The following is a 25,543-nucleotide window of genomic DNA, read 5'->3' on the forward strand; positions in this document are numbered from 1 at the left end:
GGCAGTTTGTGCAGCAAGTGGAGTTTGATCTGAAACCAGGCATTTTCTTTCTCATCTGTCTGTGTGAAGGCAGCTGTGTTGTCCCTTTTCAGGAATGTAAACTGCTGGTAGTAGGAGGCTGGTAGACTGCTTTCACAGAAAATCCCCTTTTTCTAGTAATATATCAGTCCCAAAAGTCTCTGGTTGTAGTGTGGGTTCCAAATTTGGTCGATTTGAGCACTGTGCTGAACTTCTGATATGAAAATCAGAGATTAAAATTAATCATTCTGTTGAGATTGTTACCGAACTGGTTTAATTGTATGATTTCTGCCATATTATCTTCAACATAAACTGAGAGCACATTCAGCTATGAAAAGAAATATGTTGAACTGTGTCGAGTTACTCTGGGATATGTTGATTCTGTTGATTGATGTTTAATTGAGTTATAATGGAATGCAGCTTCATCATCTGAAAGGTCCTGCAACTCAATTACAAAATGTATTGATGTCAGCCCGTCAAACAGGCTGGACACCAAAACATGCTTACACGCAAACAGATAAACAAGCAAGAAAATTCACACACTTATTAAAATAAGATACTGTGGCGGGGTGAGCAAGAGACAGACACAGTGGTTGTGGCATCAGGCCTCAGAGAGGCATTTACTGTATTTGAAATAATAACAACAAAAAAGGGAAAATAAAGTGTCCAAAGAAGAAAGTGTCCAAAACAAAGTGGAATCTGGTGTCCTCACGGTGAATGGGGCTATGGGAAGGCGGGGACTGAAGCGTGGATAAGGTCCAGGTGCAATGGACGGGGCCCTGGCAGCCACAACATGCTCCCCTCCTTGGTCCGAGGCGCGTCAGGTTTTCCAGAGCAACCCGGCTTCCATGGGCCATGGTATTTGAGGGGAAAGGTGGCCAGAGTCAAAGCCTTCCATTTGATGTGGGCAGCTACTGGGAGCCAGTTTAGTGAAATCAAGAGTCGGGTCCTCTTTGACTGATTGAAGACCAGACACGCTGCTGCATTCTGGATCATCTGCAGTGGCTTAATCGTGTTATCTGGGAGGTCAGCCAACAGGGCATTACAGTAGTCCAGTCTTGAATTGACCAGAGCTTGGATCAGGAGCTGTGCAGCATATTCAGACTGGAAAGGTCTGATTTTCCTGATGTTGTAAAGCACAAACCTGCAAGACTGAGTGGTTGATGAGACGTGGGCAGTGAAGTTAAGCTGGTCATCTACCACCACTCCCAGGTTCTGGGCTGTCCTGGTTGGTTTTAGTATAGTTGAACCAAGATGAATGGTGAGGTTGTTGTCAACAGATGTGTTGGCTGGGATCACAAGGAGTTCTGTCTTGGCCAGGTTGAGCTGAAGGTTATGTTCCTTGATTCAGGCGGAGATTTCCAAGAGGCAAGTAGAGATACAAGTGAAGACGGTGGGGTCATCAAGCTGGAACGACAGATAGAGCTGTGTATCATCTGCCTAGAAATCGGAAAATCCATGTGCCTTAATTATCAATTCGAGTGATGTAATAAAGAACCGAGTAATGAAGTGGCCCATGATGAAGTGAAAATTAGGGTGTCCTAAATCATAGTATGTGGAAATGAGTTGCCCGGATGGTCCATTATTTGTGGTACATTTTCGAAGTGTGGATCCGTGAACACTCTTACGGCTAATATTGGCCACAATCCCTTGCTCGATGGAAAAGGACTTTGATTGTTCGCTTCAGAACTACAATTGCCATACTTGAAAAACTATAAACATGGTGATGCACTGTTGGTATCACCATCTCTTCATCGTGTTTTTACAACATAAAACAACATTAAACGTTACGTACGTTTTGTTGAACGCTGTGAAGAGAAACTACTTTCGCTATTGGACGAAGACACTGATTGGCTCATTAAATTGTGACTGATCAAGCGACTCCACTTACATTGATCAGAAAAGGGTATTAATGATTAATAATCCTTATTTTGTCAACATGCATTCTTTTATGTCCATCTACTGTACTAGTACTGCTTATGGTGGATGCTCTTTTGTATTCTTAAGAGCTCATTTTTTGGAAATAATCTTTAAGGAAAAGTGTCAGCACCATATCGATTAAAAACTGTATTATCAGAGTCACGTGGGAATGCCGGATAAGATGGCAGTATAGTTGTGCAGCTCCTTAAGCCCACCTATATATTCAATATATTCGAGCATATTGACTCCACCTTTTTATCAAAGTCAGGGTCCCAGGAGAAAATAAACAACTGAGGAACAGAGAAGGTGCTATAGATCGCAGATGTTGACCTCCACGTCGAAGTATTTAAGGGGTAACAACGAGCTGCAGGACAACCAGACAGGCTTCACCCACACATGAGGAGCCACCACCCCAGCAGACAGACCAAGATTCCAAGATGGAGCAGTTGTGATTAAAAAACTCAGTGAATGCAATTCAAGAAAGGCTGGACGAAGTGGACGGTCGCATCTCCAACATGGAGGACGTTACCTCGAAATTAGTTGGTGAAGGTGAGCGACATGACAAATGCCTGGAAGTTATGTGGAATCGAAGATCTGGAAAATAGGAGCAGGCACAACAACGTGAGGCTGATCGGCTTGAGAGAGGGCTTGGAGGCAGGTGGAATGATCAGGTGCATGCAGAAAATCTTATCCGAGGGACTGGGTATTGATCCGGTTGGAGAGTTTGAGATTGAGAGGGCACACCGCGCTCTCACTCCCAGGCCCAATGCAGACCGACCACTGAGAATAGTACTGATTAAGTTTCTGCGTTCGTCAGCAAGGGAGAACGTATTGCAAAAGACCAAAGAAAAAGGAGCGACTGAATGGGAAGGATGTAAGATTTCCTTTTTCCCAGACATATCAAGAGAGCTGGCCAGGAAACGGAGAGAATTTACCACTTCACGGAGGATGCTGAGGAGCGTCAATGTGAAGTATACGCTGGCATTTACAGTTTCACTCCATTTTACATGGCAAGGAAAGAGTAAGGTGTTTACGTCGAGCACAGATGCAGAGAAGTTCATCAAAGAGCACTGCAGGGCTACAGCGTGAAGGGAACAAATGTTTTTGCAAGATTGCCTAAGTAGAACATGTGGGGCAGGCATGATGGGTGGGTGAAGGGGCTGGGTAAGCGTGGGTTGTTGGAGCGAAGACGGTCTTCACTGTTTGGTATGACTGTTCTCTTTTTGTTGTTCCTTTTATTTATTATTCTTTCTTTCGTTAAGTTTAGGATAGGGGTTTCAGTAGCTTGTTCCTCTTTGTTAAGTAACAGAATGGTGCAGAGAGTAGTTTTTATGCCTGAAATGTTCAATGTTTCTTTGTTAAAATGGTATAAAATTACTTCACAGGCTGGTACGTTATTCCCCACTAGGGGGCAGCCAATCAACATGTTTGATTATTTGTTCAATGTGAGATCCATTTGTTTTAAAAATGGGTAGTCACATCAAGTTTATAACATGGAATATTAACGGTTGTGGAAGTCCAATTAAAAGATGAAAGGTTCTGTCATATCTCAAACATAAACAAGTGGACATGTGAAAAATAATAAAGCGCTCAAATTCAAACGAGATTGGGTTGGGCACGTATTCCATTCATCATTAACAAGCAAAAAAAAATGGGGTAAAGATTCTAATCTATAAACGACTGAATTTTGAGATGTTGACAGAAATTAAAGACGAAGTTGGGAGGATTATATGTATAGAAGCCCTCATTACTGGAGTTAAAGTGACATTATGCAATATGCCCCCAATAAGACAGATCCGGATTTTATTAACAAAGTAAACAAGGGGAGCCTGGGTAGCTCAGTGTTAAAATACGCTGGCTACAACCCCTGGAGTTCACTAGTTCACTAATTCGAATATCAGGGCATGCTGAGTGACTCCAGCCAGGCTTCCTAAGCAGCCAAATTGGCCCGGTTGCTAGGGAGGGTAGAGTCACATGGGGTAACCCCCTCGTGGTCGCTATAATGTGGTTTGTTCTCGGCGGGGTGCGTGGTGAGTTGAGCGTGGATGCCACGGTGGATGGCGTGAAGCCTCCACACGCGCTATGTCTCCGTGGCAATGCGTTAAACAAGCCACGTGATAAGATGCGCGGGTTGATGGTCTCAGACGCGGAGGCAACTGGGATTCGTCTTCCACCACCCAGATTGAAGCGAATCACTAGGCGACCATGAAGGCTTAAAAGCACATTGGGAATTCCAAATTAGGGAGAAAAGTAAACAAAGATTATTGGGGATAAAGGGGGACAAATTATTTTAACAGTAAATTTAAATCAGGTTATCGACGGGGTTTTGGATAGAAGTAAATATTAGGGACCTTTCATACTAAAGGATAGAGCTGCCCTCCATATGCTAACAGAAGATATTGGATTGATTGATATATGGCGGCTGGTTAATCCAAAGGAAAGAAAGTACACATTTTTTTCTCATTGCCATACATCTCACTCAAGGATAGACTTTTAATTCATGTCAAACTCTATTGCTGATCAAGTAATAGATTGTAAAATTGGTACAATCGCATTGTCAGACCATAAATATTAATCTGAATATAGAAGCAGGCAGGAAAGGAAGGTGGCGATTGAATACCACATTATTACAAGATGAAGTGTTTAGTACATTGCTAGCTGAGGATCTGACCTCCTTTTTTGACCTGAATGTGGGAAGCACAGATAAGTTGGCACATGTATGGGAGGCCTCAAAGGCATTCATAAGAGGGAAACTGATCGCACAGGCAGCTAGAAGAAAAAAGGAAGGAAGAAACATGGTTGAGAAATTAGAAGCAACAACTTGTACTTTGGAGAAGGAATTGGCTAGACATTATTCTAATGATTTATATCAAAATATTTGTAAATATAAATTTTAGTTGCATGAGATATATATAATAAAAATGCTGAATATGCACTATTTAGACTGCAGACACTTCTTTATGAAGGAGGTGAAAAAGCATGCAGACTTCTCTCCAGACAACTGAAACAGCAAAATGCTGCTAATGTTATTTCGGCGATTAAGAAAGACGATACTATGGTATCATCGGCAAAGGAAATAAATTAGGTTTTTCAAAAGTCCTATGAGCATCTATACACATCTTCATGTAGTCCAGGTGGAGAAGAACTGAAGCAATTCTTTTATAACATAGATCTACCTAAATTAGATCTATTGCAATCCGAGTCTCTAGACATTCCCATCACACGAGAGGAGGTCAAAGCTGCAATAGCCTCTATGAAACTTGGTAAATCGCCAGGGGCAGATGGCTTTCCAATAGAATATTATAAAAAAATATGTTGAAATAGTGTCCCCAATCCTAACAGAAGTTTATTCAGAGGCATTGTAATCTGAAGTATTACCTAGTACTTTCATGGAAAGTTATATGGTGCGACAAATTCATTTTAAAAGTACAAATATTCCATATAGTCTCTCAATCATAAATGTCATAAATGCTGCAAGCATTATCATCACAATACAATAATTAGCAAAATGCTGTTTAAAAATATTTCTAAATGAAGTTGAGTATGTCACACCACAGGACATGTCAGCTAATTATCTGCTTATCCACCACATTTGCAGTTATACTTGCTGTATTTCCCAGCATGAGTTATATTTGGTATAGTTCTGATATATATAATTGAACCTGGATTAAACTACATTAGGATAATAGGTTAGATTAGATATGTCTGTGCAGAACAGGGGGCACTATTCGGGCACTAGAAAGGTTGTTGATCCACTAAACATTGTGACACTCATGACTCAATTTCCTACATGATCAGAAGGTCACGCCAACCAAAGTTTCCACACAATTTCTGAAAAATGCAGAAGTTAATTTTTCTAAATCAACATAGTTAAAGATGCCATGATGTAATATTTCTGGAAAGAAAAAAAAAGTTCTGTCTGATTTTTCTTGACCCAGATTTTGATGACAACACACTTTCAGTAGTGGCATCTTTACTGCCGTAAAAAAATGACGTAGATTGCCCCCAAATCAAAATTATTATATTATATAGTATTCACCCTCATGTCAGTCACTGCCCCTTAAGGAAAATATAACTTTTGCTCACAAAATATATGATGATTGCAAATATATATATGTTTATAGCAGTGGTGATTTCTCAGGGCCAGCAGAGCCTTCTCTTGGTGGCCTAACATGCCAAATAAATACATATTTTTCATCCTTTCATTCTCAATCACCTTTTTGCCTATGTATTTTTAATCGCTTTCCTCTCTTAATTAATCTACAAACAAATAGAGAAAAACTATAAAAGTTTATCTAGTCAGAATTTATTCCTTGACGCTTACAAGCAAATTGTGACAACTTTCACAAATCGCATGCCCGAAGCAGCGCGTGAGTCTGAGCAACACCCCGTTAGGCCTTCAGAATTTCCGCAGAATCCCTCAACAGTGCAAATGAATGAGCAACTAAAGTCAGACCGTCAGATTAATCAGCCAATCAGATTGATTTATTTGTTCTTGGTGGGTGTGGTCTTAAGGATATGTCCCAGTCGAGGCCTTCTAGCTGGCCTTGAGTGACGCAATCATGCTTTAAGTGATGTATGTAATTCAAGAGCAAAAAGCACAAGATCTTACTTACGAGTCAGCTGTCATCACCATTGATAATTAATTATAATAATTGTATTTATTTATCACACATTATACATTTGCACATATACAGTGAAATTCTTTTTTTCACATATCCCAGCTAAGCTGGGGTCAGAGTGCAGGGTCAGCCATGATATGGTGCCCCTGGAGCAGATAGGGTTAAGGGCCTTGCTCAAGGGCCCAACAGAGGCATCTTGGCAGTGCTGGGGCTTGAACCCCCAACTTTCTGATCAATAACCCAGAGCCTTAACCGCTGAGCCACCACTGCCCCCAAAGAGATCCTTATGGATTTAAAAACAGGAGATGTTCTGCATGACCGTGCTTAATTTATTAAACAGGAAAGGAGGACTGATTTTCACTTCAAGTAAATTGGTAAGTGCTTTTTGCATTGTTATAGCAACATCAGGAGTTTTCTAAGTGTAAATTAGGCTGCTTGAGCATTCAGTGTCGGATCAAGTTTTGAAAAGTAGTGCTGCGTTCCATTCAACTCGGAAAGTCGGATTTTACAACTTCCTACTAGGAAAAGTGCAATGGAATGCATCTTGAAGTCAGCATTACAACTTGTAGGCTCGTGCAGAAATTCTCAACTCCGATTTCGCTGAGATGCAGGGGCATGATGTCACACAAACATGTTGACACTCAGGGAGATATACAAAGTAAGTGATAAACATTCACTTTATTAAGTAATATTGATAAATGAGTTAGTTTCCACATTACATGATATTAAAGCTTGTTTAACGAACGCCTGCAGAAACAGGTGTATAAAACATTATAATCTCTTTTGATAATCGTACACCTGAAGCACAAATGCTAACGCTGCAGCATTGTTTATCAGTTGGGTTGCTAGGAGACATCTCTAATGAGAGTCAAACCCCTGCTGAGCTAACGGGAGCGTTGCAGTTCCGAATATCGGGGAATGGAATGCATTTATGGTCGGAGATATCAAGTAGGAATATCCTACATCCAACTTGAATGGAACGCAGCGTAACCATGTACCCTGACGAAGCTACATTTATTGCAAGCAACATTATTATTAGATAGATTTTCCCAGGTATTATAGACCTCCTTTGTAGATTCATATGAAAAATTATGATTTTTGACATTCATTTCACAAAACAGTCATGCTGCAGTTAAAATTAGGCTTGCTTGAGCATTAAGTGTCATTTCAAGTTCTGGCTTTCATGCGTGGACGTGTTTTTAAAATGTCAATTGTTATTACTAGTTAGCTGTGACATAATGTATGATGCCCAAAGGCATAGGGTGTCTTATTCATTGTGAAACTGTGTTTTCTTAATGGCATGAATCACACTGAAGGCCTAGACTTTAAATGCACGGCCCGCCACTGGTTTATAGTTATATACTGTATATAATAAGTACAAACCATATTTTTTTACCTTTTTCAACAATTTATCAATATTGATAAATTGTTAAAAAAGGTAAATAAATATGGTTTGTACTAATTTAAAATCATATGAATATACAATTATTTAGAGGAGCCTTCCCAACACATAACTATAATTAGTTTAATTAGTAATATATCATAATACAACACAACTGTGTTATTACACACAGTAAATTAAACACATTTTGCACAGTTATTTATATAAAAGTGAAAACAATAAACACTATTAAAAAAAAGTACTGGTTGTACTCACTGTATGAACAACATCGAAATCTCCGCTTTTTCATTGTCATCATAAGAGTTTGAGCAAACGGTCAGAGTATTTGGGATAGTGTATTATCATTTTTTTTCTCTCACTGTTGGTTATATTTACGTCACAACTGAATCAGTCTGAGTTACCTCTGTCTTTTCACTCCAACCAGCCTTCTGACCTTCAGTCTGTAGTAGACGTTCTGTGTTCGGGCTCTGATGTGATCCAATATGTGGCGTTTCATCAGATCCTGCTGCATTCTGAGTTCACGATAAGACATTATATTGCAGGTTATTTGTAACTCTCAAGACAATGACAATTTATTAGATAAGATACTTGCCTGACATGACTTCAGACACTCTTTGTTGAAAATCCCTGTGTGTGAAGAGCAATGAGGGCGAAAGTTATTTAGTGGATCACCTGTGCAGAGATGTACTAAATATTCTCAGCTATGTAATTGTTGATTCCTGGATTCAGTAAAATGTGCCTTTGTCCAAATCTACCAGCTTTCACATGGTTTATTTCAAGAATTCAATAAGTTGCCTTCAATGATCTGTCAAATCTAGAGTTTCTGTGCATAGAACCTTGTTGGAGACTTCAACAATTATCAAGATAATGAAAATGATATATTCAAGATTGGCTTTCATTGACATTGTACAAAATGTCACAGGACACATTAATCATCATAATCATACACTATATTTATCTGTGTTTCTCATACCACCAAACTGTTATTAAACAACTTATTAAAGGAATGATCTGGATTAACCTCGATCAACAGCATCTGTGGCATTAAACTGTGTTCACAGTAACACACTTACCATAGTTTACAGGGCAAGGAACTGCATCATTGCATAAACATAAAATATCAACAGTTTCCAAAGTATAGCCAGATGAGTGAAACACTATGCATGTTAACATGAAACTACTGTGATAAATCCATTTTAATATGCCTTTAATTGTAATTGCATTACACGTGAGCTTTTTCTTTGTTTTTACAAACTAAGGGATGAGTCAAAATTTCTGCCTGTGGTAATCGACAGCTTACATTAAAAGGATCACTGTAGTTATGATCATTTAAAACTTCCAAAGGTGTTACAACCATGAAACACCAAAACATAAAGATCAGCATGTTAAAGTATTAAACTGATGGTTTAGAAATAAGTTTTGTTTATACTTACAGGGTGCAAATACTTGTAATATAAGCAGGGGTATGGCAAAGAGACATTCAGATGGAAAGACAATCATTCTCAGATCCCCAACTGCACGTTCACCGTTAGCTGAGTACAAAAATGAAAACTATTAGAGTGGAATAAATGAAATTCTAGCTGGGGTTTTACTGCATGACATTTGATTAGAATAATGAAGACACCAGTGATTTCTACCTCAAGGTGAGAAATCTGAAAATGTTTTATTTATATGATCTCATGTTTTGAATTTATATTCACAATGGACTAATGACTGCTGTAGATAAAATACTAAAATATGTCACTGTTGTGTTTCCTTACTTGTTTTCAGTATCAGTTCTGTCATCATTACAAGACTGTTGACTAAAACAACACCAACTGATCCAATCAGATATACAGTGACACTACGAGGAAAACCTGAAATCCAAGTTGAAAAGAAACAAATAAATACATTCATTCTTGCATAACTTAACCTTAGAGACATAAGCCTGCTTCATCTACTAAAACTCAGCAACCACTATAGAGATAAACAGGACAGCTTGCCCACATATTTTACACTGGCGGCCAAAAGTTTGGAATAATGTACAGATTTTGCTGTTTCGGAAGGAAATTGGTACTTTAATTCACCAAAGTGGCATTCAACTGATCACAAAGTATAGTCAGGACATTACTGATGTAAAAAACAGCACCATCACTATTTGAAAAAAGTCATTTTGATCAAATCTAGACATCAGCCATCACTCCAACACCTCATCCTTGAGTAATCATGCTAAATTGATCATTTGGTGCTAGAAAATCACTTGCCATTATATCAAACACAGCCGAAAGCTGTTTGGTTCATTAAATGAAGCTTAACATTGTCTTTGTGTTTGTTTTTGAGTTGCCACAGTATGCAAAAGACTGGCATGTGGGTGACAGGCGTGCAGGCCTTATGGGAAGAATTGCAAAGAAAAAGCCACTTTTGAAACAGAAAAACAAAAAGAAAAGGTTCGAGTGGGCAAAGAAACACAGACATTGGACAACAGATAATTGGAAAAGAGTGTTATGGATCTTAACCCCATTGAGCTTTTGTGGGATCAGCTAGACTGTAAGGTGCGTGAGAAGTGCCCAACAAGACAGTCACATCTATGGCAAGTGCTACAGGAAGTGTGGGGTGAAATGTCACCTGAGTATCTGGACAAACTGACAGCTAGAATAACAAGGATCTGCAAAGCTGTCATTGCTGCACGTGGAGGATTTTTTGATGAGAACTCTTTGAAGTAGTTTAAGAAGTTCTGAACATGTGTTTTCAAATTGTAATAGTAATTTTTCACGTTATTAATGTCCTGACTATACATTGTGATCAGTTGAATGCCATTTTGGTGAATAAAAGTACCAATTTATTTCCATAAGAGCAAAATCGGTACATTATTCCAAACTTTTGGCCTCCAGTGTACATCACATAGGAAATTATTTCTTTGATTCGCTTGAAACTTAAAAAGTAACTGATCTTTTAATCTGAATGATTTGAGAATACAAATGTATTTGTCTGTTTCTCTCAAAATATACATTGTCCAGAAACTATTAATTGTATGTACATGTCAAGTTGTCATTTTTGTACTGTACAGAGTGCAACCATTTATTTATTTGCCAGTTAGCAGAGTTGTTCATTTTTAAGATAGGACTGTTTCTCCAAACTGGAAAAATAAATTACTTCTTTTATAATACAGACTCAACATGGCACACGATTAATTAGAGTGGAGACAAGAATCTATCTTATAAACAGAAAATATAACACACAAAAGACAATTGATACTGTACCCGGATAATTAAATGACCAATTAAAGTCCATAACAGCCCAGAGTACTTGGAGAAATTCAATCGTGCACACCCATCCAAAACAATCTGTCATTAAAAAAAGCAAAATAACAAAACTTTTCAATCACAATTTTATTTTTACATAACTTATTTAAATATTAAAACCTGCAATGAAGCAGATTATTATTGAATCGCTAACATGGAAATTATCATACCATTTTCATTTTCTAGTGCTTGGATGAAGAAATAGACCATTACTGCATTCATCACTAAAGTGAAAACGAGCCACAGTGATCTCATGACCAAAGAAGAACCTGAATGATAAAAGTGTGAGAACGTTTTTAGTCACTACATCTCTTGTATTAACAATGCTAATGCTGAATTACAGTGCTAAAGGCTAAGACAAATGTCAGGATTATCAGCTCTTACAACTGGCAGCTTATGATCATTACACTTACATCTATGAAATGTAGTATTTAATATACTAGTGACAGAAGCACAACCATTTATGCATTATATATTAACCCTTAAATGCATGGTAATTTTCCCAAACACTCTTACATATTCGGGTCTTTAGAGACCGGCACTTACAGTATATCTATCAAAAATGGATGTACAAAATGCCCAGATAGTGTCAGATTTTCTACATATTTTCAAGACAATTAGAAAATAATAAAATAAAATATATTTTGATGTTTTATTTTTCATAAATCAAAGAGATAATGCAACAGATCAAGACAAATCTAGAACAGGATTCATTATTTTCACTCTGAAATTTAATGAGATGCAACTGGCTGTCAAACACACACTGAACTTCACATAACACAATCTACACATAAGTCACACATATGTATTTTCTCAGGCACTTATTGAGTCTAAATAGATGAACAACTTTCATTATTTCAGTAGTACATTCAAATGACAATAGACATTACTGTTCACGTGTTAAACTTGCTATAGTTTACTTCCATATTGTTTCTACATCGGATAGCAATATCAAATGTAAATCAAATCAATCACTGAAACATCAGCACCACCTTGAATAAGAAATAACATGTATAACATGTATGTGCACATGCATACGGGATACAGATAATTCACCATTGTTGATATAGTGTTTATCTGTATGAATATAGTACTCATTTCTCTTTTAATACACAAAGAAATAGATATCCTGTGATTGTAAATATGAAATAATCATAAAAAATAAAATTTTTGGAAGTGCGAAAAAACCCCACACACTCTGACATACCTCGGGTCTCTAAAGACCCTATACACTTTTGTTACTAAACCATAAAAATAAAAAAGCTGCAATTTTGACTTTTGTGTGTGTGTGTGTGTGTGTGTGTGTTACACAATTTAGAAGAGATAGATTGAGGAGTACTAAAGAGGTGTGGGCACAACTCCAAAAAATGGATGAGATACAGGGGGTAGAATGAGGTCCTGGATCACTAAAGACCTGAGGTATGCGCTTAAGGCTTAACTACACACAATTATATAAGGATTTATGTATGCAGTAAAATCAAGGATTAGATTATAATTCAGTAAACACTTACATCCAATCCTTAGCCCACATACTATGTCCCAGTTGTGTCTTCTCAGTGTTACAAACAATGGTAAAACTCCAGCAATGAAGAATGCTAAAAATAGAAGACACCAGCAGACTCAAATCTTATTGTCTTAAAACATAGACATTTGAAAACAACTCTTTGTGCATTATGCTTGCAGACACATCTATAAAATGAAACTGATTTTATTTAATCATTGGTTGTATTTGTATTTTTACTAGAAAACAAGAACATTTATAAACTACCTTAATAAATATACTGTATATTTGGATATTTACAATTATTAAAATAATCAATATGTGTTGAAATTATCTTTAAATGAACATATGAAGTATTTTTTGTACAAAATCATCCTCACTAGGTGAACTTAATTTTGTTTATTTAATTTTTTGGTAAATGACCGAAGCAGTACGTTTCTAATGTTCTTACTTGACTTGCATATTATCTCCCCACCTCATTAAATTAACTCTAAATTAACCATTTACAAACTCACATCCTTTGTCAGCTCCAAATGCATAGAACAGAAAGATGAACTGCAATGAAGGCAGAACCTCATAACTTAGAACAGCCACAACTCTGAATATAGCATGTATCCGTTTCCTTGTATTTCCAAGGACTCTGTGAAAAACTATATTAGAAATAATTAAATAGTTAAGATACAAATGTTTTTTGATTGAGTTATAATGAATATTTTGGCAGTTTATTGTGATATATTTGTAATTCATTGTTATTTGAATGTGGTTAAGAATCACTTTTAATCTGATAAAAACATTAATGTCATTTACACAGTATGTCATCAAATGTGGTGACTTAAAATGCATGTAGAAATACTTACTGTAAACAATGACAATGGCACACAAGAGAAGCATAAACCCAAAGAAGAATGTTACCAAGGCTCGATCAAGTTCTGAATAATTCCGAATTTTGTCCCAATCATATTTAAAAAAAACTGGGACAGAGGAAGAGTAAACAAACAAACAAACAAAACAGAAAAAACAATTACTCAATATAGTCAAAATAAATACTGGAAATTAAAAAAAGTGCACTACAGTGACTGACATTTAGGGTCCAGTGTTTTTTCACCATCTCATCTCAAGTTGTTCCAATATATATGGATGTATGCAGCTAATTACTAAAGGCAATTATGACTCCTCTTGTATACACACTTACTGTCTAATGATATAGCCTAGCAGGCAGGTGATCTGAGGGATGTGAAGGGGGCGGGGGTAATTTTGAAGTATTATAATGGATATGACAAGTTAGTAGGTTTGGTGTTGGCGGAACAGATTTGCTCAGTGGTTAAGGCTCTGGGTTACTGATCAGAAGGTTGGGGGTTCAAGCCCCAGCACTGCCAAGATGCCACTGTTGGGCCCTTGAGGAAGGCCCTTGACCCTATCTGCTCCAGTGGTGCTGTATCATGGCTGACCCTGCACTCTAACCCCAGCTTAGCTGGGATATGTGAAAAAAATATTTCAATGTATATGTGCAAATGTGTGATAAATAAATAAAATTATAAAGATATGCTACTGCTGAGATTATACTGTGCACATGATGCAGTGAGCAAGATAGAAATGCTGCTGTGGGTTGGACAAACAGACATATGTGTGCATAAGATCCCTGAACCAAGAAGGCAAGATGTACTAACACAAAACATGTAGATGGATGTTTGTGATTCTCCTGTTGGTATCTATATGATTTAATTTGAAGCTCCTGCAATTGTCAAGTCTGTAACATATTAAAAGAATAGTTCACCCAAACATGAAAATTCTCTCATCATTTATTCACCCTCATGCCATCCCAGATGAGTGTGACTTTCTTTCTTCAGCAGAACAAATACAAAGATTTTTAGAAGAATATCTTAGCTCTGTAGGTCCATACAATGCAAGTGAATGGTGACCAGACCTTTCAAGCTCAAAAAATCATATAAAGGAAACTAATCTATATGACTCCAGTGGTTTAATATACAGTACATTTTCTGAAGCGATGCAATAACTTTGGGTGAGAAACAGATCAACATTTAAATGCTTTTTTACTATAAATCTCCACTTTCAGAATGTGAAAGTAGAGACCATTTGTGGCCAATTGTGATCAGATTAATTTGTTACATACTGGATGAAGCCGAGCAACAATCGCATTAGGTCTGTTAGTTTCTGACTGACACGTTTTCAGTCGAACTAAAACATTTACAACTGAAATCTAGCTTTTAAGTGCACATAAATGTACTGACTTTAAATGTTAGATGTAGAGTAATTTTACGAGTTTCTTGGCTGACAGATTGCATGTCAAGAACCTATCAGCTTCAAAACTGAAACAATATTAAAAAACCTATAAATTCAGTCAGAATATAGTTGTGCTGTGATGAAATGGGGTCATGAAATGCTAAATAGTTTATTATCTTCCCTGAGGTCCACTGATAATGTTAGTAAAGTTTTTTCTTCTCATTAAAACATTCATAATTTAGTAGTATATGATAATTTTCCACACTGTCTCTGGCCATCTGTCTGAAATAATCAGTTTTTGTCTAAGTGCTTCCTTAAAACTTCAACGTAAACGCCCACTGTTCTGATTGGCTAACATGATGCGGCTTCAAAAACACCCATATTTGAAACTCAGTCAGAAGAAAATGAACCAGCTCCTCAACAATAAAAACTAAACTTCAGGGTTTACACATAACGCACACCCAAAATATTGCATCCGAATATATTACACTGTTCATCTCAAGCACAACTGTTAACACTCACAACCGCCGGACACGAGTCACGACACGTCAAAAGCAAAAGAACCCATTATAATCAATGATGCGGTGTACCATGGAAGCGTCCGTTGCGGCGCATCGCGTCGTCAGTAAACGGGTGTCCTGTTCCATTTTGCGCTCCACGCCGTGGCGCTACTACCGCCAACAACACAAATAAACTGTTTAGAACATTTGTGTCAAGGCACCCGGTGTAGACAGCCTCAAGTCATTGCGTTGCGTCGCCGCAACGGACGCGCCCGGTGTTAACAGAATGTTAGCATCATAAACTATCATGACATCTGCAATATTCATGAATTAAACTGTTCACTTACTAGGGATGGACGTTTTACTAGGGATGGGCATTTTGGTCATTTTGTCTACTTGAGTACTCAGACTAAGTACTCGTCGAGTACTCCAGGGGCAATGACATGTACATAACTGTATATATAATAACATGTCTGACAAACGTCTTTGGCTCCTGCATTGCGTCTTGTTGTTCCAGTGGGTCGTCTATTCATTAGTATAGGCTGTTATAAAATAATCAGTTTCAAAATGTACAAAAGATTGCATAATCAAAATATAATGCATCATATTTTGTCATTATGTGAAGATTCACTGCCCAACTCAGTGAAAGAATGTGCACACAGAATGTGAGTACTGTCTGTTCTTCCTTCAGGTTACCGTAGTAATCTTAATAAGCGTGCTCCAGTTTTTGTAGTGACTGTCTGAATCGTCTATTTTCAAATAGCGGTTGGCTTAGCAGGAGATGCCATAAACATATCGTTTTTAATATGCATGTTAAGTTGAAGTTCAGTTTTGAAGACGCTGTATTCTGTACCATTTAGCGGCGCTCTGTCTAGCTGTTTGAAACACTCGCCTGCAATATATACACTGCTTCAACGCAGTGAGTCCACTGCCATACGCCTGGTGTGAGTTTCTCCCCAAGTGTTTGCTCCCGTGGGGAAAGCTGCAATGCTCTATATTGTTGTTGTTGTTGTTGTGATGATTCATGAAGCATTCCATTCAACTCGGATAGTCGGAATTTCCACCTTTCATCTGGGGAAAGTGCAACGGAATTACACTTAATGTCGGACTTCTAACTTGGACACTAAATCTTCAACTCCCATTTCATCGAGATGTTTAATAATGCAAACATGTCGGCACCCAGGACAGGGAGGTTTACAGTCAGTGACAAACATTCACTTTTATTAAATAATGTCCATTAACGAGTCAAAGTTTTTACATTAAATGATAATAAAACATGTTTAGCAAACATTTTGCAGAGACAGGTGTTCAAAACACGGTTAATTATGCTCTCTTTTGATTTTCGTAACAATAGCATTGCAGCGTCGTATATTAGTTTGGTTGCTATGAGACGTCTCTGATAATCAATGTATGATTATCAGTTGTCACTGATTTCGAATTAAGTGAAAAGTCACATCATGCATGATCACCATCGATCACCGTTTTCATGATCGATTATTGCTGCCACATCCGAGAACCCAAGTACTCAAGTACACATGCCCATCCTTATTACTTACTGTTTTTTTAGATCACGTCCAAGTGTTTTTAACTGCCCCATCCATTAATACCAGTTCCTATGCAAAGCCTGAATCTTATTACGTCTGGTTTACAAGTAATCCATTCTGATATGAGCTGAAAAAACATACAATCCATGCTGAAATACGCTGAAGACACATCCACATGATGCACACACAATTAAAAATAGCACTAATGGAACACGTCCATGATGCGTTTGTGCTTAAAGCAACCAGAGGCAGCAGCTGAATGACAGAGAATGGCACCTCTTTTCAGAGTTGTAACTTCACACTGTGTCTTTTAAAAGCCACCAGAGATATACTACAATGGCCAAAGACATCTGTTTACTGCATTTTTATAAACAAAAATAATTGAAAATAGTCCTGATGGGTCCCCTTTGGTTTTCAGGAATAGTTTGGCCAGAGCAGGCCTGTTTGTCCTGCTCTATCCCTCGGAGTTCAAACTGAGGACCAGTGGGCGGGGCCAAGGATGTGATGACGTAAAGTAGGCGTTGATGTTTTTGAGCTGTGGAGGAGATCATGAATTAATGTACCCCAAGTGAAGTAGGGTAGTTGCGGATGTAGAGATTGAGATGTTTTTGAAGCTTGGTTTCAATAAATGCTTTCATTGCATTGGGGATTAAGTTTTGAGTTTACACTAAAGTTTTTATAGTAGAAAGACCTCTTATATGTCAAAATATCAAGGCAAATTGTATTCCTCATGACATGACACCTTTAAGGCATGAGATGTTTTATTAGAAGCTGAACTATATTTAAAGGGTCACAACACCACCCTGTTTCAGCACAGTTGAGCTCTCACCACATTTTTAAAAGATGCACTCAAAGTGGGCGTGATCAGTAGCTAAGTGTGGGGAGAAGGGGAAGTGGACCCAACAACTGTCTGATCCAGTCACAATTGACACAGTTTTATTTTAATAATGCAGTTAACAGCATCAAAGAGTCTCACAATTGCTCGTAACCAGGGCTGTAGCAAGGAATTCTGGGCCCCCTGACTGTATATTGCTCAGGGCCCCTTACCTATTAAATTTGTTGTGGGCCCCCCTGGACCTTTGGGCCCCTAGAATCGTTACCACCGTTCACCCCACTAGCAACGGCCCTGTTCGTAACAGAATGCACAAATAAATTATACACTGTTTTGTAAGGTTGTAACGACTCGCTTATCAAAGGGTAAAGGCCACGCCTTCTCATGAATAATATAGAGAACACCCGTGACGTAGATTTGCTCAAATTCTATGGACCATGTATAATTAGCCTTTTTTACACTTCCGTGTTTGCCGCATCTGGGGGTGACCTCGCAGCGTAAACTTACTTCCGGTAATAACAACGGCCACTGAATCGTGAGCCAGATCTACCGAAATCAAAGTCTTCATGCAAATTAAATAGTGTGTAAATGTTTGATCTGACTTTGCTTTGTTGGTGACTGTACATAGATCTACGCTGATACATAAGGCGGAAACATGTCATCACAGTCTGTGAAAAAGGTCTACTGTTTAGTGAATCTGCCCCATAGTCTGGCACACATACTGTATGTATATTTACCAACAATTTAAAAAAAAGTTGCTCCTGGCTCACAGTTATACCTCCAGCTTGTCTGCGAGGCTTACATTGCAAGGATATTTTCTCTAAGTACTTGTCCTACTCATCTACACCCACCATGGGACAAACTGACATTACTGTCGGTAGTAATCTGGCATGCCAAAATATTACATAATACATGGACATGGTTGTCTGTTTTAGGTTATGCATTTACATTTATTGTTAAAATGACAGTTGTGTGGCACATGAATTCACTTACCTGAATAAACAATAATTGTGAAAACAACATATTCTGCATCAAAACTATAATTCGAAATCCATTTTTTAATGTTGCCTGTTAAACAGAAATGATCATACAAATTACATTCATGTAAAGCACCAAAACACGTGCCACAAAACAAAGTAATTTTGCCAGCTTTCTTTTGCCAATTCACTGACTAAATGACGGATTAGGTGAAGTCTGAACATTTTAACGTTTTATATTTTTTCATTTAAAAGGTTTATTCCAATCCTCTGAAAACTGACAATCATCAGAAGTTAATCATACCTGGTAACTTTTTTGCAAATGGAGCAGCCCAGAGCAACATGAGAGGTCTCAACATATAAAGAGTGCAACAAGTGACTGTCTCATTCAGAAATCCTGAAACAAAAGCGGTTGGTAATTACGAGAAATCATTGATGTACAGTGAATGGTTGAAACGAACAACTGGATTAAAGTGTTAGAACAATCTTGGTTCCCACTGATGTGCAATTAATCAATTTAATGATTTATAAAAAGCTCACCTTCAGAAACCCCCCAGAGGACAAAAGCCAAGAACATGATGAAATTTGGACAGAAGACCAGACACAGCTGAAGACGAATGAATCTCTCTATTGTGAGAGACAACAAAAATAAAAAAAACTTCAGTTAAGTTAATTGGTTATTTTATGTTTGACATATTTAATTTCATATTTAATCATTATAATTATTATTTGAACTGATATTAAAGTGCAAAACTGACCAGTCAAAATAGCCGAAGTGCAAATGTAGATGCATAGTGGTTTTTACGTGGATTTTTACATTTACAAAGCTAGTTCTTTAAAACCGATGGATGTAACAACACAATGTACCCAAAAATGTAACCAGCTTAGGGTTGCATAACAATAATTGACAGTTATATTTGTGACATGAATATACTAAATTATGAAATAAAAAACCTAACTAAAACTCATGTGTTGGGGGGGGGGTTGTTACTTACCTACTGGTCTCAATGACAATTTTGTGGTAATTGAAAATTCAGAATCCTGTCCACTTTGAACTTCACATCTGTAAATCCCCTTGTCTTTAGCACTGACATTTTTCAACTGTAGGGAGAAGTTTCCATGTTTAATCTCATCAGTAAAGAAATTAGCTCCATCATGATAATCCTGCTGCTGGTCTCCTGGTTCACGCTCAACATCTGGATACAGAACCAGAGTTTTACTGTCTGTTCCTTTCCATTCCACCTTCAGATTCTCTGTTAGTGAACGTGGGTCAACATAACAGGGCAGAATCAGTGAAACACCATAAGGAACAACCTGGAGACCATACGTTTTCACCGTAAACCCTAAAAATGAAAAGATCAAGTCAGAAAAGTAACTAAAGACTTTATTTAAATATTAACCTTTTTTTTTTTTTTTCTTCAAAAGTTCAATTTTTACATAAAACTTTTTTGTTGTTGTTGCTAGCAACAAATAAATCAGAGCTGTTTCGGTATAGTGTATGTTTTGCCATTGAACATTATTTTCCGCTCAGTAAACTTGAAATATTTGTTAAGATGTATGAATCTACATGCATCTCTTATGTTGTTGCTGAATTCCTGGTATTCACTAGAATTTTATTAGAGCTTATTACATGGCTCTCAGAATATTGTTTCAGATACTTCTAGTACTCATCTCCTATCAGACACGACTGCATCAACTCTGGCAATTACTTTGCCCTGTGGTGCACCCAGAGGCATTTTGTATCATCAGCATGAGAGACTTCACTGACAAGCGCGATTTGGAGGTTGCATTTCCCCTCTAACATTACATTTGGTTAGGCTTAGGTTTGGCGGTACGGTTTTTAAAACATGCATTCCTCTTCACTGTATTACATCCTGTAAAGATGAAAACAGCTCGCAGTTTTGCATTTCAGTAAGCACAGACTGGCTTTAGCTAAAGAAAAGTCAACCTACTGTTTCCGATTTCACTGTGAGACTGGGCTCTCTGGAAGACACCATTCTGATTGGTCAATGGCACCACATAGTGGTCGGATATTTCTGAATAACAACCGCACATCTGAGGATTAAGTCCCATCAGACTGCTCATCTGGTTATTGCGAGTCATCTTTCCTACTTCTTGTATCACTCTGCGATCTAAACAAGTAAGCTAATAAAATAATCTTCTCTTTAAATCAATGTTTATTGCCCATTTATTTATTTATTTGGCAAGTAACCATGTAATAAGTGGAATAATGAGCAGTCAGACGTTTAATTAAATGTCTGACTACAGGACTGTGTCTGTGCTACTCAAGATTTTGAGTTTATTGACACTTCTCCAGCAAAGTGTAGATTTACTGCATCACTACTACGACCAGCGATCGCCATCTTCATTGTTTGTATTCACCGCTCTGTGGAAGAATGCTTATCTGCGCAGGCATGTAGTGTTTCTTTACAAAGTGACATCGCCAACTACTGGCCTGGCATGCATAATACAGCGCTTTTAGTCGTTTACGCGGATCCCTGTGTACGGGGATCGTTTTGACAACGTTGTCATCTGTACACGAAACTTTTCAAAAACGCGGTTTTTAGTACATCGTTGTCATGTAAATGTACCCTGAGATGATATTCTTATCACCACAATTGTACAGAGTGGTTATCTGAGTTACTGTCTTTCTGTCAGTTTGAACCAGTCTGGCCATTCTCTGTTGACCTCTCTCATCAACAAGGTGTTTCTATCCACAGAACTGCTGCTCACTGGATGTTTTTTGTTTTTGGCACCATTCTGTGTAAATTCTAGAGACTGTTGTGTGTGAAAATCCCAGGAGATCAGCAGTTACAGAAATACTCAAACCTGCCCATCTGTGTAACACATTGGTGCTGGACAGACGGACCCAAAAATTGCGGATGGAAATGCCTTGTTGATGAGACAGGTCAACAGAGAATGGTTAGACTGGTTTGAACTGACAAAGTCTACAGTAACTCAGATAACCGCTCTGTACAATTGTGGTGATAAGAATATCATCTCAGGGTACATTTACATGACAACGATGTACTAAAAACCGCGTTTTTGAAAAGTTTCGCGTACAGATGACAACGTTGTCAAAACGATCCCCGTACACAGGGATCCGCGTAAACGACTAAAAGCGCTGTATTATGCATGCCAGGCCAGTAGTTGGCGATGTCACTTTGTAAAGAAACACTACATGCCTGCGCAGATAAGCATTCTTCCACAGAGCGGTGAATACAAACAATGAAGATGGCGATCGCTGGTCGTAGTAGTGATGCAGTGAATCTACACTTTGCTGGAGAAGTGTCAATAAACTCAAAATCTTGAGTAGCACAGACACAGTCCTGTAGTCCGCCATTGTAGTTTTGAATGTCTCGCGCGTTGTTTTTAAGTACTCGCGCATGCCTATAGACTGAACACGGGGGTTGGCACTGTTTTGGCGGCACGAGGGGGACCTAAACAATATTAGGCAGGTGGTTTTAATGTTGTTTCTGATCGGTGTATATACACTGTACATATATAAATTATTAATGGTACATTTTCATTAAGAAGAAGCATTGCCTCACTCTTAATTTATTAATTCCCTCCAGGAGTAGGCTATTGCATTCACTTACCAAGTACTACATTTGTGATGGTTAAATGCTCCAAACCCCGTTTGCTGTTAATGGTACATTTGTATTTTCCTTCATCTTCAGCCGTCACATTGTTCAACAGGAGGGAGAAGTTTCCATGTTGAATCTGGTCAGTAAAGAAAAAAGCTCGATCCCTATATTCCTGCTTTTGGATATTTCGTCTTCTCTCACCATCTTGATACAGATGAACCAGAGTGTCTGAGTCTAATTTTCTCCATTCCACTCTCAGATCCTCCTTTAAAAAGGTTTTGTCAGTATAACAGGGCAGAACCACTGAACCTCCCAGAGGAAAAAATGGGTGAAATAAAGGTTCCACAGTGAACCCTGAAAATTACAAAATATTTTTTTTTACTAATGGGAAATAATGTTTAAAACAATTATATTTTTTATTTTATAAATAACATCAATGCAAAATGATAAAATAAATAAAATGCAAGATAACCGAGATTTATATCTAAAGAAAAAAATACCAAATAACTACATTTCAGACCAGAGAATAACAGGTGGTTTAAATTGTTTTTTAGTAATTATTCAAACTGATTAAACCCTTAAATGATATCATGCTTTGAATATGGGAAATATACACTTCCTGCCCCCCCCCCCCCAGCTGGCAATAATTCTTTTAACCCTAACTTTTGTGTGTAAAAGTTAGTAGTGTGTAGCTTCTTGTTTCTTAAACAACCATCAGAGATGAACCGTCAGCTTCACGGAAGAAATGCGGTCGGAAAAAAATCTTGAATGATCGTGATTGGAGATCACTAAAACGCTTGAAGTCAAAACATCGTCAAAAAATCAACAGTAGAACTCATGGGGAAAGTAAGAGCTAAAAAGCTGTGACCACAAGAAAGCCACTTGTTAGTGAGGATAATCGAAAGACTTTAATTTTCTAGGGAGCATAAAGATTGGACTGTGGAGCGATGGAAAAAGGTCATGTGGTCTGATGAGTCCAGATTTACCCTATATAAAAGCGATGGGCGTGTCAGGATAAGAAGGGAAGCACATGAAGCGATGCATCCGTCATGCATAGTCATGCACTGTACAAGCCTCTGGAGGCAGTGTTATGATCTGGGGTTGCTTCAACTGGTCAGGTTGACGTTCAGCAATGTTATGCAGCAATAAAATGAAGTCAGCTGACTACCTGAATGTACTGAATGACCAGGTTATCCCATCAATGGATTTTTTTATTATCTGACGGCACAGGCATGTTCCAGGACGACAGTGCAAAGATTCATCGGGCTCAAATTGTGAAAGAGTGATTCAGGGAGCACGAGGAATCGTTTTCACACATGAATTGGCCACCACTGAGTCCTGACCTTAACCCCATTGAAAGTCTTCGGGATGTGCTGGAGAAGACTTTACGGAGTGGTTCGACTCTCCTGTCATCAATACAAGATCTCGGCCAAACATTAATGCAACTCTGGATGGAAATAAATGTTTTGACATTGAATTTGTTGAAGGTTGTTGAAACAATGCCACAATGAATGCGCGCCATAATACAGCTAAAGGCGGTCCAATGAAATATTAGAGTAAGCAACTTTTTTTTTTGGCCAGGCAGTATATTAGCCAATGCTTTCCAGGAATCTTCCAGTACCTAGTGTTAATGTTATTTATGTAGTAAGCCTATTATCTACACTTAGTGGCTTGGGTGACAAACATCTGGGCAAACATTTTAGCCTATTGGTGTTTCACACGCACCAACAAATCTCTATAGTAGAACAAACTCATTTTAGAAACAAAGGAATAGTTCACCCAAATATGAAAATTCTTTCATCATTTACGCACCCTCATGCCATGTGACTACATTTAATGTGTTAATGCCATTTTTCTCAACAAAAAGGTTTTCCAAACTAGTTTTTCACGACATTTCACTTATCAACATTGGATTTATGTGCCAAGTTAAATGAAAAAAATATTGTGTTGACACTAAAAAAAAATGTTTCCATCGGCTATTTCGGTTTTTGATGCGCTAAACCTTTTTTGCCAAAAAAAAAAACCCTGGATGAACACATAATGTAAATGGCTACAGACAAAAACTGGCATGACACAATAAACGACTGAGGATCATAAGTTGATCCAATCATAAACTCACGTGGAAACACACGCCCCTGTTCTAAATGCATGACACATGTAAATAAACATGGATGTACAGGAGCACTGCAGTTGATGTTGCCGTTTCTGTGTTTCGAGTCTCAAAAGAAATGGGCTTGTCGCATTTGGGTGCGGTTTTGGGTGCAGAGATTGTGGCGCGAGTTGGAGGTGAGTGGCGTTTAAAATTTAGCTCCATTTTAAGCACTTGTTTGCCATCTCCATTTCTTTGTGGTCCAGTTTTGTAGCTGCACTCGGTAGATTTCCACAGGCTGCTTACCATATGACTTCAGATTTGAGTTGTGGAGCAAACTTGAGATTTCCTCCAAAGTCAACTCTAAAATATTGTTTATCTTCTGACTAAATGGAATAATTTCACTATCTGTCCAATTTGATGACATTTGTTTGACTCCAGAGTAACTGGATCATCAGCAGTTTGTGATTGGCCTGGAGCAGATTTTTACATCAGCATGTCAGCGCGTCCTGACCTCGTACGTGCTAAAACCATTAATCTGTACACACATAACATCAAAACTTCTCAGGTAATTTTACAACTTTTTAGTCAGGAAAATTGCCAGCACTGATATTACTGGTATTTTCAAATGGGTCATGTTCAAACTAGTGCTGTCAATCGCATATTTTGGAAATGTTGAAATTTGACACCAAATATACAGTTGAAGTCAGAAGTTTACATACACCTTAGCCAAATACATTTAAACTCAGTTTTTCACAATTCCTGACATTTAATCGTAGAAAACATTCCCTGTCTTAGGTCAGTTAGGATCACTACTTTATTTAAAGAATGTGAAATGTTAGAATAATAGTAGAGAGAATGATTTATTTCAGCTTTTATTTCTTTCATCACATTCCCAGTGGGTCAGAAGTTTACATACACTTTGTTAGTACTTGGTAGCATTGCCTTTAAATTGTTTAACCTGGGTCAAACATTTTGGGTATCCTTCCACAAGCTTCTCACAATAAGAAACTTTTTTCCCCCCCATGT

The 25,543-nt window shown here is 37.9% G+C and overlaps 1 protein-coding gene across 2 annotated transcripts in view; it reads right to left on the bottom strand.

Moving 5' to 3' along the window:
- LOC127451974 (uncharacterized) overlaps window positions 1-25,543 on the bottom strand; it is a 49,154-nt gene that overhangs the window by 7,535 nt on the left and 16,076 nt on the right. Inside the window, exons 6-19 of one of the 2 annotated variants that reach the window (XM_051717075.1) lie at window positions 22,438-22,779; window positions 19,834-20,091; window positions 19,379-19,465; window positions 19,143-19,235; window positions 18,855-18,929; window positions 13,602-13,715; window positions 13,260-13,394; window positions 12,755-12,838; window positions 11,414-11,512; window positions 11,202-11,285; window positions 9,723-9,818; window positions 9,396-9,494; window positions 8,555-8,589; window positions 8,364-8,474 (exon numbers count right to left, since the gene is read on the bottom strand). In XM_051717075.1, coding sequence (XP_051573035.1) covers window positions 8,364-8,474; window positions 8,555-8,589; window positions 9,396-9,494; window positions 9,723-9,818; window positions 11,202-11,285; window positions 11,414-11,512; window positions 12,755-12,838; window positions 13,260-13,394; window positions 13,602-13,715; window positions 18,855-18,929; window positions 19,143-19,235; window positions 19,379-19,465; window positions 19,834-20,091; window positions 22,438-22,779 — 1,712 coding nt within the window. Of the gene's footprint in view, window positions 1-8,363; window positions 8,475-8,554; window positions 8,590-9,395; window positions 9,495-9,722; window positions 9,819-11,201; window positions 11,286-11,413; window positions 11,513-12,754; window positions 12,839-13,259; window positions 13,395-13,601; window positions 13,716-18,854; window positions 18,930-19,142; window positions 19,236-19,378; window positions 19,466-19,833; window positions 20,182-22,437; window positions 22,780-25,543 lie in introns of both variants that reach the window. The other variant, XM_051717074.1, reaches the window with a different exon arrangement.

This window comes from Myxocyprinus asiaticus, chromosome 14 (assembly GCF_019703515.2).
Source record: "Myxocyprinus asiaticus isolate MX2 ecotype Aquarium Trade chromosome 14, UBuf_Myxa_2, whole genome shotgun sequence".
NCBI classification, from domain to species: Eukaryota; Metazoa; Chordata; class Actinopteri; order Cypriniformes; family Catostomidae; genus Myxocyprinus; species Myxocyprinus asiaticus.